Below are 16,479 nucleotides of genomic sequence, written 5' to 3'. Positions count from 1 at the left end.
TCGTATGCATACATGTAACATTTGACTGCCACTTACATACTGATCTAAGAAATGATTTCAACTGCATGTTTAGATATGATTTAACTGCAACAAATGGATGCTTAATATCTTATTTTGTTTTTTCTTGTTATAAATTCTTAATAGTTATTTATAATTTTACTGCATGATAAATGTTTGAACTTGACTATGATTATATTTGTCTCAAATATTTTTAGCTGTTTACTTATTCAGCTACTGTTATATCAGTAATTATTAGTCGGTTTTGACAATGGGTATCTAAGCGATATTTTGGGTTACATATTAACCCAATGATTTGGGGGAATTTGTATATAGATATTTATTTACATCAGGTTGATTTATATCCGACGCAGTTCATATAATAGACTATTAAAAACCATACTGCAGCATGACCCATTTGTAATTTTTGCAGCCGAATGATATCATTTAAAAAAAAACAGATTCATGTGTAAAAAGAAAAACAAAAGTTAAAAATCTCATATAAATTTCATTTAAACATTATATCGCTTAGATACCCACTGTCAAAACCGATTATTTGAAATGTTCGAAATCCTAATACCTATTTTAGGTTCTCCAAAGTGTATGAATTGTCTCCCCTAAAAAGATGCAACTTCGAAGTTGTTGCAGAATGTGCAAATGTCAAAAGGCAGTCAGTATTATTCTGCGACATGGTAAATAATGTTATGCATTAAAATTAATGCATTATCTAGCAATTGTCCCTATGTCATTAAACATTGATTTACCTTACAAAAAGGGGGAGGATATGATCTGCCATAAATTTATTTTCAGTCTTGTCTAAAAATAAGGTCAACTTTATAAAACATGTATAGATTAAACTAAAAAGTCTTTTGAAGACGATCATGAGTCTTAACCTATGAATAAATACTATAGAATCAGCAGACAGATAAAGAAATTCTGAAAACCTTTGACTTGTGCCATTGTAGTTGCCTTTTTTGTAGTCCAAATAAATATGATCAATTATGACGTCTTTCTGGCATCACAGAAAAAAAAAATAGCCTTTCAAGAGGTCATTATTATTTTCCCGGCTTCACAGAAAAAAAAGTTAAAATATAGCCTTTCAAAGTTGGCAGGTATGGAGCAGTGTTCTGAAGATAACAGACAAATGAGATTTTCTCTGGCCGTGAAATTACACTTAAATGATTAGTAAAGACAGCTGCAAAGGACAGATAATTAAAAATTCTATTAGAGTAAGAAAAGAAGATAGTATGACTTTTTTACTCGTATAAGTAAAAAATCTTAATGTCCAAGGGACATAACTAAGCCTATAAAATAATTTACCTACATGTATATACATTTGTACAAGTAAATAAAATACACTTGTATAATGTATAGTATCTTACAAATTTACTTATATAAGTATATTAATATTTACTTCAAGTAAATAAAAAGTACTTTTACAAGTAGTACCCCTGACTGTCATGACTGTACTCATGTCATGACTGTACTTGTTTAGTGTTTTGAAATTTAACTTAATGCATTGAGCATTAACCCATATTTATTATAGATATGTCATTGGCAAAAATATATTTTAATCTATACATGCTATAAGCCAGTTGATGAGTTAAATTGAGATGTCATTGACCAAGACATATTCAATAATCCTTAAATTCTTACATTCATAACATTAACACAGTCATGATTAAAGCATGTAAATTTTTCACACAAAAAAAAATATTGTTTTTGTGCCTTGTGATGATCTGACATTAATTTAGAAATAAGGATATGTAGTATAATTGCCAATGATACATTTGTACAACTATCCACCAAAAATTAAATGAAGTAAATGTAAGCAATCTCAGGCAACCACACATCCCTCAACAGTGAGAAAGAGCTGATATAAAAGGCCAGGACATGAAAACTATAAAATTGTTCAATTGAGCCTAATTTATAACTGATTATATACAGACATGAACCAACAAATGACAACCACTGAACTTCAGGCTCCAGTGTACAATTTAAAAATGAGATAATTTGGTAGTGACACAACTCTCCCAACTCTCAACTGAAGTCAAAATGACATACAAGTTAACAACTATAGCTTAATGTATGGCCTTCAACAATGAGTAAAACCCATACGTTTTAATATAATAGCGATGCCTTCTTTACAGTCTATATACATGATGTATATAACTTTCTTAATTGTAGGGTGACATAACAATTTTTTTTAAATAGAAAATAACAGCATGATTTTGACAGTGTCACCACTCTTTCAGTCAGTTTCAGAAAAATACATACACATGTTAAACTGTTGTTCATTTTGTCTCTAAAGATAAGTTTCAATTTTTAACGCTACATTTAGGTGGGTTGGAGGGAGGTCCTGATCCTGAAATCCTGGGGTCTTAAATACATGCAGGCCTCGACAATAACGCTTGTCCGATTGTCTGGTACCAGAGGGAAAAAAGGTCAGACAAGTAAAAGCTGTATCAAGCTTGTCCGTCAGGACAAGTACAATTATTCTGCAGAAAATAAATTTAATCCAACTTGATGAACAAAGTAATTTATTATAAACAAAAAACAAGAAAACACATATTAATTTGACATGTTTCTGTATTCTGTTTATTCAAATGCAAATCCTTTTTCTTCAACATGTTTACTTGCAATAGATAATTTTTAACTGGTTCTTTGTCAGGTAATTTTTAACAGGTAAAAGGTATACTATTCTCGGAAACCAGTCTTACTGATCGGAATCAATGATGCGCTTTGTAGATGAGGTAACTTTACAGGACAGTGGTCACCTTGAAAGATTCAGCTCCAATTGTTTAAGAGACAGCTTGGCACCGTAGGAGACATATATATTTAGTAGACATGATTGATAGACAGTTTGACAAGACAAGAGACATTTCCGGACCAAGACAAATCAGTACCGCATTGCATTTTGCTACCTTATTCTGTTCCTTATAATAAATACCATACCGGTAATTTTTTCACAAAAATATTTTTTATTATTTACCATAAAATTCACAAAATCATATTTGATCATAAGTAGAAAAAAACAATACTTGCAATACATGTATGGTGACCTATAGTTGTTAATTTCTGTGTCATTTGGTCTTTTGCAGAGAGTTGTCTCATTGGCAATCAGACCTTATGATGGCTTATCAGGGATGATTCCACTATATAGTTAAGGGCCGCTGAGCGGCCCTTAAATCGGCCAGCGGCCCCAAAAAATTTACATGAAAATGAATTCCCAATTCAGGAAAAGAAAATAAAAATTGATATTTCCGGAAAAGTTTCTGTCACCGATTAAGGCAACTATAATTTTTCATAGTTTGTTGTCAAAACGTTTTAAAATCTGGATAAGAATGCTGTTTACGATTGCATTTTATTAACAACGATTTAATTATGTCAACATGTGGCAAACAATTTTAGCAGCCGAATTCAATTGATTAATATGTTATTGGAGTATTCGATCTTGTAAAAGCAGATCTCCAAGCAGGTTGATAAAAATAGGTGTCAAAGCAGACCTCGGCAGAGAGCAAAATTCAAATTTTGATATAACATTGATGGATAAAGTTTAATGGGCGCCGATCTCTTAAAAGCAGATCGCCCAGCAGAGCCTGTTATATAATATGATGAAAACTTGTTTTGTAAAAGAAATTATTTTCTCAAAAGACAAAAGTTTGGGCGTTTTTTGAAAATAATGTTCATGATAGACCATTCATGAAATACGATGTCATCATATGGAACTATTTCAAAAGTTTTGAAGATGATCCAAATAATTTTAAAGAACACTGGTTCAATGCTTTAAATATCTTATCAATTAAGTATATGAACTTTTGTAATTGCTTTTCTGAATTCGACAATTGACCAGTTCAATTTGAAATCCATTTGAATCAAGGTAAATTTATAGAGATGACCTGCTGTTGAAAAAATACCCGATGAACGCTTTTTTCAGTGGTTTATGTTAGCTGAAATATATGTTTTTGTAATAGGCCTAGGTAACTATAGCTAAGATGATAGACTAGTGCATCATGTTCAATGATATTCATGTAATAACAGTAGCCCATCCAGAATTATTCAAAATATTACAACTTACATGAACATCAGTGTACAGGTTAAACTTAAAATAATATACATTTTCCGTTTTTACAGGAAAATAATGTTATTTCGTCTAAGATTTTATGCTTAAAAAATTCCCAATTAGAATAAAAAATTCCCAATTTGATGTTCAAGGGACCTATTTGAAAACACGTAGAATCATCCCTGCTTATCTTCTTCTTTTTATTGATTGAATTTGAATAAACTTTTTTTAACTTAAAAAAAACACAAACAGAATACAAATCCAATGAGTGTACAGGCCTATCAGATAGTGCCTCATGATTAGAGTCTGATGAGACTAGCATTGATGGAAACTAGAACCTAATTCCTGTGATATGACTAGTTTTGCAGACTTTGTACTTCTAAAAAGTATTTAAAAAAAAATACATCAAATTCTGTTATATTGTTTAAATTCGTTTTGCTCCTTTAATCAACTAAAAATGTAAAAAGGTTATTTTTAATAAGAATTTTTTGGACAAGTTAATTTTAGTATGTAATTGTCCTACAGGACAAGTTGAAAAAAAAGTTATTGTAGAGGCCTGACAGTGACATGGAATCTCAGCGTCCCAAATTTAAAGAAATTAAAATCCATTATCAGGGAATTCTTTTTTCGATTAAGGTCCTACCCACTAGAAAATCTTGTATAGTTAGTAATAGTATAATATACACTTATATCATGATTATAACAATATGTGTTACACACAGAGTGGGCTGGGACTTGTCACTACCCATACATTTGTAATTATCTGATTCTTCTGTAATATTACATGTATGTGTTGTTGTGCATGTTATTATATTGATTTTATCTTACCCTCTAGATGGTCCATTTATAGCATGAAAAATAGTCATAATTTGGTTATGCATATTGAAACAATGTTTTGTATTGATATTATTGACAAGTATTAAAATTTTTTTGTTTCAAAATTTAGTAATACTTAATTGATAAAGACTTGCATTGTGTCGTAAAATTTTGCAGGTTTTCCAAATTGTTGTTTTATTTATATTTTAGCACATTTCTTTATATACATGTTTTAAACTTCTCTTTTATATCATTTTATATCATAATTATTATAATCTGTAATAAATATAAATGGATAAGGAACAATTTTAATCTTTCCTTTATCCATTTCAGATTTTGAGAAGAAGCCACATTCTGCAGGATGTTCATAATTAAAGAGAATATGTTTGACTGTCAATTAAATGGTGTCTATAATCTAATTATTAAGTAACCATGATAAGAGGATGAAGAACCACAATATGGAAGAAATGTTACAAAAACCTGGGACTATTTCTAAGCAGGAAATGTCAACCTACATCCAAAGCAGGAACACAAAAAATTACGAAGAATTCATTTGTGGATGGGGAGCAGCCTTTGTAAATATTGGGTTTACATTCCCCATTAATAAAGTCATGTTTCGACAGCAGCTACATGGTGTGAGAGTTTGTAAGGCTGTGGGACAGCTACAGAAAGAAGGCATGCATCATTTGTATCGGGGATTATTGGCTCCTCTGCTTCAGAAAACTACCTCACTTTCGCTTATGTTTGGATCCTATTATAAAATTCAACATTATTTGACAGTTGAACATCCTTCTTTACCGCTTCATGGAGTTCGTATATTTTCAGCTTTAACTGCAGGAACTTTAGAAGCAGTGTTATGTCCCTTTGAAAGAATTCAAGTTTTAATGCAAGATCGTCAGTACAAAGATCATTTTGACAATACCGCTCATGCTTTTAAAGAAGTACGTAAATATGGATTCAGGGAATATTATCGTGGATTATCAGCAGTCTTACTTAGAAATGGACCTAGCAATGTACCGTTCTTCTTGTTTAGAGATTACGCCATGGAAAATTTGCCAAGATCGAATTCCCAAGCAGATAGAATTTCGCAGGACTTTTTCTGTGGTGCTGTTTTAGGTGCAACTTTAAGTACTATATTTTATCCTGTCAATGTAGTGAAGGTTAAAATGCAATGTAAACTTAGTGGTGATTTTGACAGCTTTTGGACAGTGTCCAAAAAAGTGTGGATTGAAAGAGACAGAAAGTTAAAGAAATTGTTTAGAGGTGTACATATTAATTTTACAAGATCGTTTATATCATGGGGTATTATAAATGCAACTTATGAATTTTTAATGAGAAATATGTTTGGTAGTAACACAAGGCTTGCAGATTCAAAATCATAATATAGATTGGCATTAATATTACTCAATAAATTTCACCTAACTGGTCATGGGAAGAAAGACTACATATTAATGACCTACTTTGTATTCTAATATCTATGCAGGAAGGGGATACATGCAAGTCACTACTCAGTGTATTCAGAATTATAGTATAACCAGTGTAGATTTTATATTTTCTATAAAAATATTTTAAAATGAAATATTCACCGGGATATAGCCTTGTGCTAATGTGGCGTAAAGCAACCAACAATCAATCAATAAAATGAAACATTTATAGAAATTGAATATTTTTTGGAGGGAACATTATTCATATCAAATTCTTTGTTAGTTTGTGGAAAGAAAAATGACAATATCCATTCTTTTCACTTTCCATTTTACTAAGGAGTGTTAAATTTGGTTGCTATCCAAGTATACCGAGATTATTATCTCCCCTGAATTTTCCTTATTTTTGCCAAAAATATAATTATCTCTTCAAAAATCACAGATTTTTTATTTTTAATCCTTCAAAAATTGTAGTGTTATTTTTTTACATATCTTAAATACACCTAACACTGTCTAATTAATTTATGATTTAAGAATTTCTAAATGAATTATTATCATTAGAATAATGAATTAAATTTTGACTTGCATGTATAAATTTTAAATATTAGTTCACAGATGAAGTAATTTTTCTGTCATTATTCTTAATGTAAACTCTCTTGATCTATCTGCATTCTGTATGTATACATGAACTTCATTTTAGTTCACTCACAGTCATGACAGTGGTTTGTGGCTTTAAATTAAAGATCAGTTTTGTGTTTTTTGTATTCTACTGTAAATTCAGAAATTATTGTGTGTAGTTATTATTGCTATTTTGTCATTTAAGACTAAAATGCAATTATAATTTTTGCAAAATTGAGATAAAAATCCTGATTAATTTCTATCAAAAATTTCAAAATACGAGTTTAAATTATTGCAGTTATAACCCTGTTAAATTTTTGTACAAGGCCCCGCAAAATATTTTAGCGGTCGTCATATTGGTATGATGTTGGCGTCGTCGTCTTCCGAAGACACATTGGTTTTCGCACTATAATGTTTAGTTTAAGTAAATAGAAATCTATGAAATTTAAACACAAGGTTAATGACCACAAAAGGAAGGTTGGGATTGATTTTGGGTGTTTTAGTCCCAACCCTACTATTTGAGTAAAATTCAAAGTTTTGTCACAAATTGTGATTTTGTAGTTTTACCAAAATTTTAAACACATAGGTTTAAAAAATATCTTTTCATTAGTAAAATTAAAAAAAAAATGGATCATTAGTATTCTGTATTTAAACATTGTTAAAGCTACAGTAAAATTAAATCACTTCTTCTAGTGATTATTTTATACTACTTAAGTAGGTGATTATTAAAGAAAGACAACTCTTACTTTCAACATTTATGGAAATAATGTTACTTGAATCAGTGATTTAGAAAATCACTCATTTAAGTAAGTCCCCTGACTTTTGGGATTGATTTTAGTTATTTTGGTCCTAACAGTTTAGGAATAAGGGGCCCAAAGGTTCCAGAATTAAACTTTGTTTAATTTCACCAAAAATTGAATAATTGGGGTTCTTTGATATGCAGAATCTAACTGTGCATGTAGATTCTTAGTTTTTTTATCCTGTTTTCAAATTGGTCTACATTAACAAACTTAAATAAATTATTAGAGAAAAATAACATACATGTTGTTATTGTGATAATTTGTGGGCTAAAATATAAAAAAAACTGTGATAACATATGTGTGTTACATGTAATCTTTGCAAAGATATAACAGCTGATAGTTTACCAATCATGCATAGTACACCTATGTTATTACAGAATATATATTCCTGCAATAACCAAAGGGTATTATTACAGCTTTTCTATATCTCTTTAAAGGCTTTGCTCTGACTTGCATAACAATTTTGTATTTCAATTCATTGTAAGAAATGATGATCAGAGCTTGTAATGAGGCACTGCGTAAGATTCCAAGTGTCTCAATTACTCTCATATAGTAATTATAAGTTACATGCTTGTAATAACTAAGCCTTGTTATTACAGCTTAGTTTGCCCTTAAAAGCCTTGTCGCATTGATTTACCATGGTTGATCAAAATTGTAGTTTTGAGAGTTCCCAAGTGCTCATTAAAAATAAAGTATTAATTATATATTTAACTCATAACAAACATATGTTATTACAGATAAAGGAAAAAAGAGTAGACAACTCATGTAAGTGTCTGTAATAACACATGCATGTTATTTTTCTCTGATAACTTATTTAAGTTAGACCCTTGACCATGTTGACTGATAAAGGTCCAAAGGGTCCTAAATTAAACTTAGTTTGATTTTAACAAAAATTGAATCCTTGGGGTTCTTTGATATGCTGAATCTAACCATGTATTTAGATTTTGGATATTGGACCATAATAGGTAAATGTCCAATTTAAAAATTTTAAGTTTTAAGTTTAAGTTCTTAGACCACATTCATCATATTCATTCTGTGTCAGAAACCTCTGTTGTGTCAACTATTTAATCACAATCCAAATTCAGAGCTGTATCAAGCTTGAATGTTGTGTCCATACTTGCCCCAACTGTTCAGGGTTAGAACTCTGCGGTCCTATAAAGCGGCACCCTGCGGAGCATCTGGTTCCTAATAATAAAAACATCACAATAATTTCTGAATTTACAGTAATTTGACAATGCTTGTGGACAATGTTTGTTATAGTGTTATCCTTCCTCATGAACTTGTTTTTAAAATTTTATGATAATAAGCCTGTCTGGATGGGGATCTTCATTTCTGCATTCTTTAATTGATTTGCTCTCAATACTCTATTTTTTATAGTTGAGCACCACATTTCTCTCTATATATATTTATTGTTTTAGTTTTTTTCTCTATTTTTTGTCTTTTTGGTCTATTTTTCTATTTCTTGGATCATTTTTATTCTCTAGTCTGTAAACCCCATCCAGATCCTAACGATAAGCTTACAAAACCCTTGTGTAATGAAATAAAAACCTAAAAGTTTTTACTTTAACTAAATGACTAACCTTTTACATTTTAAGTTTAAAATTATTTATTGTGTGTTATTTTTCTGTATACCGTATACCTGTTTGTTCAGTTATTTATGAGAATATTTATTATGCATATATTGGTTAGTTCATTAGATTCCAGTAATGTTTATTTTGACTGATTTTTAACACTGTGAATTGTACATTCTCTATAGAAATTTTAGAAATCCTTCAAAAAGCATTCTTCAAACATGTCAAATGCTTACAAAACATTAGTTTGTCAGATACAAAGTATTGGTTTATTATCGTGATTATTGTTAAAAGAATGCATAATGCCATTTGTATTTTTGAATATTCAGGAAAAATTAGGGCATTTATTATTCATGTTATATATTTGTGTACCAATGTACATGTACCTATATCTGTATATAAAAAGATTAGATAAGATTTGTGTTGCTTCACTACATGTACATGTACTAGTAATGTGCAGTTGTTATATGTGATAATGAGTTAACGTTTACTAATATATAATTTGCAGTGTTTTGAAGTGTAAAAAACACATGTACAACTTTAACAAGTGTGATGTCGAGGTTATGTGTGTGGTTTTCTTAGTAGTAGATTTTAGAAGAGTTACTGTTGTTTTTACTGATACAGTGTGTATGAGGTGAGATGTGAAAAGTAGTCACAAAATAGGATTTGCTCCTTAATATTCAATTCTGCTGATTATTTTTGCAATCTACTTTCTTTTAAATATTTACCAGTACATTTTCCTTGAACTTCAGCCTTTTAGGAGGATCTGTAGAATGGGGTGTCATCCCGAATTCAACAGAAATAAAGCCCCAATTTTGGCATCCCAAAAAAGGTCCTTCTGCCCTCTTGTAAGACAAAATTATGTACAGAAAAAAGGGACACAATATTCCTTTGCCTGGTTGTTACCTATACTTAACATGTGAAATGCTACCTCAAGTAAAGAAATAATTTCAGGTTATTTTAATCTAGATACTTACCATGTTTACAGTGTTCTCACACAAGAAAATTATATAGTTATTTGGTTGACCTTCAAGCTATACCACTGCCATGACTTACAAATGACTTTGAGAGAACACTGGTACATGTTATATTTTAAAACAGAAATTATGATTGAAAACCAATTTCAGTTATTGTTATTTTATATACTATCATAACTCTAAAATAAATCAAATGTTTTCATGGTTGTCAAGATTCTATGTTTATCTTGAGGTAACGGTTGTTTTTTATTTCAAACTTCAGGTAATTAGCACAGGTTGACAAATGACAATCAGATTATAAATACTGTAAATTCAAGAATGATTGCGTGCATTTATTATTGTAATTTTGTCATTTTAGACTCAATTTTTGCCATGTTGAAAGAAAACCAATTTGTTTAATATAAAAAATTTACAAATTTGAGTTTAAATTATTGGAATTATAACCCTGTTGCTTTTTCACAATAATAAAAACATCACAATAATTTCTGAATTTACAGTATACAAAGTACAGGTAAATCTGTTTTGTATTATGAAACTGGATTCATTTATATTTGTTGAATACCAATATTCGTTGATTTCTTGGGAATGGGTAAACTACACAATTTAAATGTTCAACAAAGAACACATTTGCGAAAGGTTTCTAAAAAGCCATTTGCAAATTCACAGAAACAAATTTCCAGGAAAATAAAAGTTTTCCTCATTTCATAAAAGTTGACATCCATACAAAAATAATGAATCCACATTATACTAAAACCATTTGCATAGAAATTCATATAAAGAACATTGCTTGTAAACATTTTTTTTATAGTTCTCCTTATGAAATGTTAGATGACTCTGTTCCCAATTATGACAGCTGAAAAGTGTTCAGATGTTGAAACCATTAGGTACTAACATTTTTAATAAAAAGCCAACAATTGTGAGTTAAAATTGCAAAATGCTTATAAAAAAGTATCATCTTTGGAGGGAAATATTTTTTTAAGTGTATAAATGAAATATTATTGGTTAGGATGACACTCTTCATGTATATTTATCGTCTTGGGATTATAATAATAACAGGATATTTATTTTTCAGACAGAAATTCTATTTTTTGCTGATATAATATATCCAAGAAAATATTTTTTAGTGTCAGCATTATTATATTAAGTCCTACACAGTCAAGTGTACATTTTGGACACTGTGGAATCTTTTTTATTTGTGAGGTACCGATTCACATGGATTTCGTTGGTGCAGATAATCCACAAAATCAAATGTTAAATTAATTAAACATTTTCTATAAGGTTGTATGCATACATTGGCAAAACCATGAATTCAATTATCTACCAAAATGCAAGTTTACCACAAACCACAAAAAATTGGTACACACAAAAATAAATGAATCCACAGTACCTCCTCTGAATCAAAAATCCTTTATATAATAGATTATAGAGATATAAAACAAGATCATTATTATAAATTGTTATAGAAATAGTTAAATTAGCATTACAGACATGACATAAGATGGTACCATTAATATGTGATGATGGAAGTTTTTAATGACCTAGACTGGTAGTTATATATTTGCTATATAATGTTATATAATATAAGTCTAGAAGAGCTCTATGATCTCATGATCATAATTAATATAATACAGACTAACTGCATTTAGATAATCTTACATGCACCAAGGAATACTCACACTATTATTATATCTAGTCCTATTATTCAGAAATTCTTTTTGTCAGTAATTTGGACAAAACTCGTGATACTGTGGATTCATTTATTTTTCGTGGGAACCAATTTAAGTGGATTAATGAAAACGTATATGTTCGTGGATATCTAATTTTGTGGATTTGCCAATATCTTCATACCAGCCTATAGAAAATTTGGTATTTGTTAAAAATTTAATTTGGGGGTTTACTCATTTCCACAAAATCCACAAAAATTGGTATCCAATGAATAATAATGAATCCAGACAGTAACATGAGTAGTTAATTTTGTTATGTAGCAGTATAAATTTGACATGTGCTTGTTAAAATTTTTGGTTGAAGTATTTATAACTGTGTTTTATCAAAATTTCAATATTTGTATCACATTATATATTAGTTTTGAATTTTCAAATATTTTGGCCTTGACCATGTTGACACATCCTTGAAGAAACATACATTGCTAGAAAATGGCTAGAACAGTAAAATTGATATCATTAATGTGACTGATCGGACTGAATATTAAGTGGACAAAAAATTGAGGGGACAAATCTTACTTTAGTATACAAAAAAACTGCTGATCCAATTTGACTACAGATTTATAGTCACATTGCTACTTATCAAAACTCTTAGAAATCACATTTGTATAAGATTGATCTTGTTTATCAACATAATGTTCACATCAATACAGAGCAGTTTATAATTGGTGGAAAAACTAATTTCATTTTAATTCAAATTTCCTTTAATTTTGTTCATAATGAGGAAAAAAATGTCTATATTTTATAAAGGGTAATCCCAAGAGCAATTACATGTATTGTAAAAGTGTTCTAGGTATTTTACACATTATGTCTTACCCACTGGACATTAAAAAACCAACAATCAATCATGTCTTGCTCAATTTATGAAAGTATGGTCAGCTTTTCTCTAGCAATTCCTAAGCAATAGCAGGTTGTAAACCTTAGGATACTAGTCCAAAATTCTTCTTTCTTGTATTTTTATTTCAGTTATTTCTGTATGAAGTTGTTATAATTATACATAATAATATATTAGATGTTTGAATAATATATATATATATATTCTACTGTTTGTGTTTCTACAGTAATGAATAAAATTTCAAAAATACTAGCAATTTTTTTATTTTGTAAACAAGAACAACAGAAAATGTATTCCATGTTGAAAAGAGGCTGAAAATACTAAGGGGATATATTCAAACTCCATAGGTTGAAGAGAAACTGACAACACTATGACAAAAATATAAAAAGAGACAATGAAAAGACAAGTCAACAAGTGTACTGTTACACCACTGTCCAAGGTTAGGGGAGGGTTGGGATTCTGCTAACATGTTTAACCCCACCACATTATGTATGTATGTGCCTGTCCCAAGTCAGAAACCTGTATTTCAGTGGTTGTCGTTTGTTTATGTGTTACATATTTGTTTTTCATTAATTTTTTATATAAATAAAGCCGTTAGTTTTCTAGTTTGAATCTTTTTACATTGTCATTTTGGGGCCTTTTATAGCTGACTATGCGGTTTGGGCTTTGCTTATTATTGAAGTCTGTACGGTGACTTATAGTTGTTAATTCTGTGTCATTTTGGTCTCTTGAGGACAGTTGTCTCATTTGCAATCATACCACATCTTCTTTTTTATAAAACATTACTTACAAATCTCAAGACTTAGCTACATGAAAAACTTTTGTCAATTATTTAAAAAAAAATCCTATACTATAGATAGAGCAAACATTACATTAAAACTGTCAAAGAACTTACAGGAGCTAGGAGATATTGCCCTTAAATGATGAATGTAACAATCCCCCCCCCCCCCCCCCCCCCTAAGCTCAATTTTGTATATATTGTCTAGAAAACTCTAAACGATAGATATGAACTTTTAAATGTAAAAATAATCTACAAATTAGGTCTGTAAGAAGCCTGTAATTCAGTCGTTGTAAATAAGGTTCATGTCTGTCATCATGAATTATTTTTTTTATTTGTATTAATATTGTAAAGAATAAGCCTGTTAGTTTTCTTGTTTCACATTTTTTATGCATGAGTTTTTAATAGCTGTATTTACTGAATGGTTTTCCCTGACGTAAAATTCCTTACAGGTATAGTCACATTATTTGAATTCTGGTGGATAGTTGTCTTATTTGAATTTAGTCAAAATTGTCAGCTGCCTGAGGGGCGGATCCAGCCAATTTAAAGAGTAGTGTTGCCAACTATTCATCCCCATTCAAATGCATTGATCATCCAAAAAAAGGGGGGTTCTAATTCCCAGAACACCCCCGGCCCCCTCTGGATTCGCCACTGTGTCACTTTTTACAGGTTTTTGATCAGCAAGACACAATCAACAAATATGTCAACACAGCTAAAATTGTCAATCCACTTCTTATTAGAGTAACTGCCCTTGAATGAAAATTTTTGTTTAAAACTATAGAAAATGGAGAGAAATTACTGTTTACACAAATAATAATATCAGCAATACAAAATAAACAAAGAGTGCACACGCTGAAATGTCTCACCTTCTTTACCTACCATTGATGTTATGTTGATAGTTTTACTATCACATAAACTTAATATGATCCAAGAAAATTAAGGCAAGATCATATAAATCTAACGAGAAATACATATTCACCTAACAATCATTCAATACACTAAATATGGTTGACCTATTGCTTATCATGCTTCTAGCTTCTAAGAAACGGACTTAACCACAAAAAAAACTTTGACTGTCACCAATGAACCATGAAAAAGAGTCAAGGTCAAATGAACCATAGCAGGAAGATGTGTACAGCTTACAATCCTTCAATTCAACAAACATAGTTGACCTATTTCTTATAGTTTAAGAAGAACAAACCGAGACACAAAAACTGAACACTGAGCAATGAACCATGAAAATGAGGTCAAGGTCAAATGAAACCTGCAAGACTAGACATTTTCATCATTAAATATTTCCATTTACAAAATATAGTTGACCTTTTGCATATACTAGACTAATAATAGTAGTTAAGAAAAAAACCCAAACCTCAAAAATTTTAAAACTTAGACCACTGAACCATGAAAATGAGGTCAAGGTCAGATGACAATGCCAGTTGGACATGTACACCTCACAATCATTCCATACACCAAATACAGTAGACCTATTTCATACAGTATAAGACAAACATACCAAAACACAAAAACGTAATATAACCACTGAACCATGAAAATGAGGTCAAGGTCAGATGATGTCTCCCAGTTAGACATATACACCTTACAATCTTTCATACAACAAATTAATATAATAGATCTTTTGCTTAAAGTATCTGACTCAGATAATCTGATATATGGACTTGACCACCAAAACTTATAATAACCTTGTTCACTGATCCATAAAATGACTCGGATCGAGGTCAAGTGAAAACTGTCTTATGGGCACGAAGACATAGGAAGGTATGCACATACCAAATATAGTCATCCTATTTCTCATAATAAGAGAGAAATTAACATTACAAAAAATGTTAACTTTTTTTTCAAGTAGTCAATGAACCATGAAAAAGGATGCCAAAGACAATGGACATGTGACAGAAGGAATTTTCGTAACATAAGGCATCTATAATATGAAAGTATGAAGCATCCGGTCTTCAACCCTCTAAAATATAAAGCTTTTAAGAAGTTAGTCTACGCCGCCGCCGCCGCTGCTCAACGGGATCATAATATAATATCCCCATGTCGAGATTTCTGCGACAAAAGTTGCAGGCCTAACAATAAACTAGAGAATTTTTCAACATTGCCGAGAGTTGCCATTGTTGAAGCTGCAAAAAGGTCTAGATGAGCAACACAAGTTCTTCAGAGCCTCTATTTTTTTAAAGTTGAATAAAGAGGCTTGTTTAGGGGGGTATCAATATCCCATATCCCATTAAGTTTTTATCCCAATATCCCGTATCCCTATAATGTTTACCCCTTATATCCCAATAAATATTTTTTACAAATATCCCATATCCCTAAAACTATTTTGAAATATGCCAAAAAATCATTATAAATTCATTCCCAAGCCCATTTTTCCCCCTCAACATCACAACGTCAACAATTTTGATTCTGGGAAAACAAACTGTGTTAAAGGAAATTTAGTGCATACTTCTAGTGTTAAATAAGAATTTACAATGTATGTGTCCAAAAGATGAAGTGTTCCATCTTAGAGCCTTGTATAACAATCTCTTTTTATGTGAGGTTAAACGATAAATTTAGTGTAAGGGGTCTAATTTCAGACTTTTCTTTTAATTGTTCAAACCGTGATGCATATGACTGTAAAATATAATTTTGATAGCATTCTTCTTTCATTGATAAGAAACTTCATCCTACACGTTAACCTATGTTGGAAAGAACAGACGACTCAACCCTGTCTCTTGTCCGAGATTGCTCTGACATCCAACGGTTGTTTTGCCAGACAAGCTGAGACTGGGACGTCAGAGCACGTCCATATCAAAAAGTGGATATTTAGCATGCAAGTTCAATAACTCAAAATTTAACACAAGAAAGCTTTCTGCTAATGTACCTAC

At 30.5% G+C, this 16,479-nt stretch overlaps 1 protein-coding gene across 1 annotated transcript; it reads left to right on the top strand.

Annotated features, from left to right (window-relative positions):
* Window positions 1-602: 602 nt before the first annotated feature.
* LOC143055543 (mitochondrial nicotinamide adenine dinucleotide transporter SLC25A51-like) lies at window positions 603-13,069 on the top strand. The gene is made up of 2 exons (XM_076228703.1): window positions 603-689; window positions 5,210-13,069. Exon 2 carries the CDS (start codon window positions 5,320-5,322, stop codon window positions 6,256-6,258), a length of 939 nt encoding a protein of 312 aa, XP_076084818.1. The 5' UTR covers window positions 603-689; window positions 5,210-5,319; the 3' UTR covers window positions 6,259-13,069.
* The last annotated feature ends 3,410 nt before the right edge of the window (window positions 13,070-16,479 follow it).

This window comes from Mytilus galloprovincialis, chromosome 12 (genome assembly GCF_965363235.1).
Source record: "Mytilus galloprovincialis chromosome 12, xbMytGall1.hap1.1, whole genome shotgun sequence".
NCBI classification, from domain to species: Eukaryota; Metazoa; Mollusca; class Bivalvia; order Mytilida; family Mytilidae; genus Mytilus; species Mytilus galloprovincialis.
The sequence above is the reverse complement of the archived record's forward strand: the minus strand, read 5'-3'. Positions and strand labels throughout refer to the sequence as shown.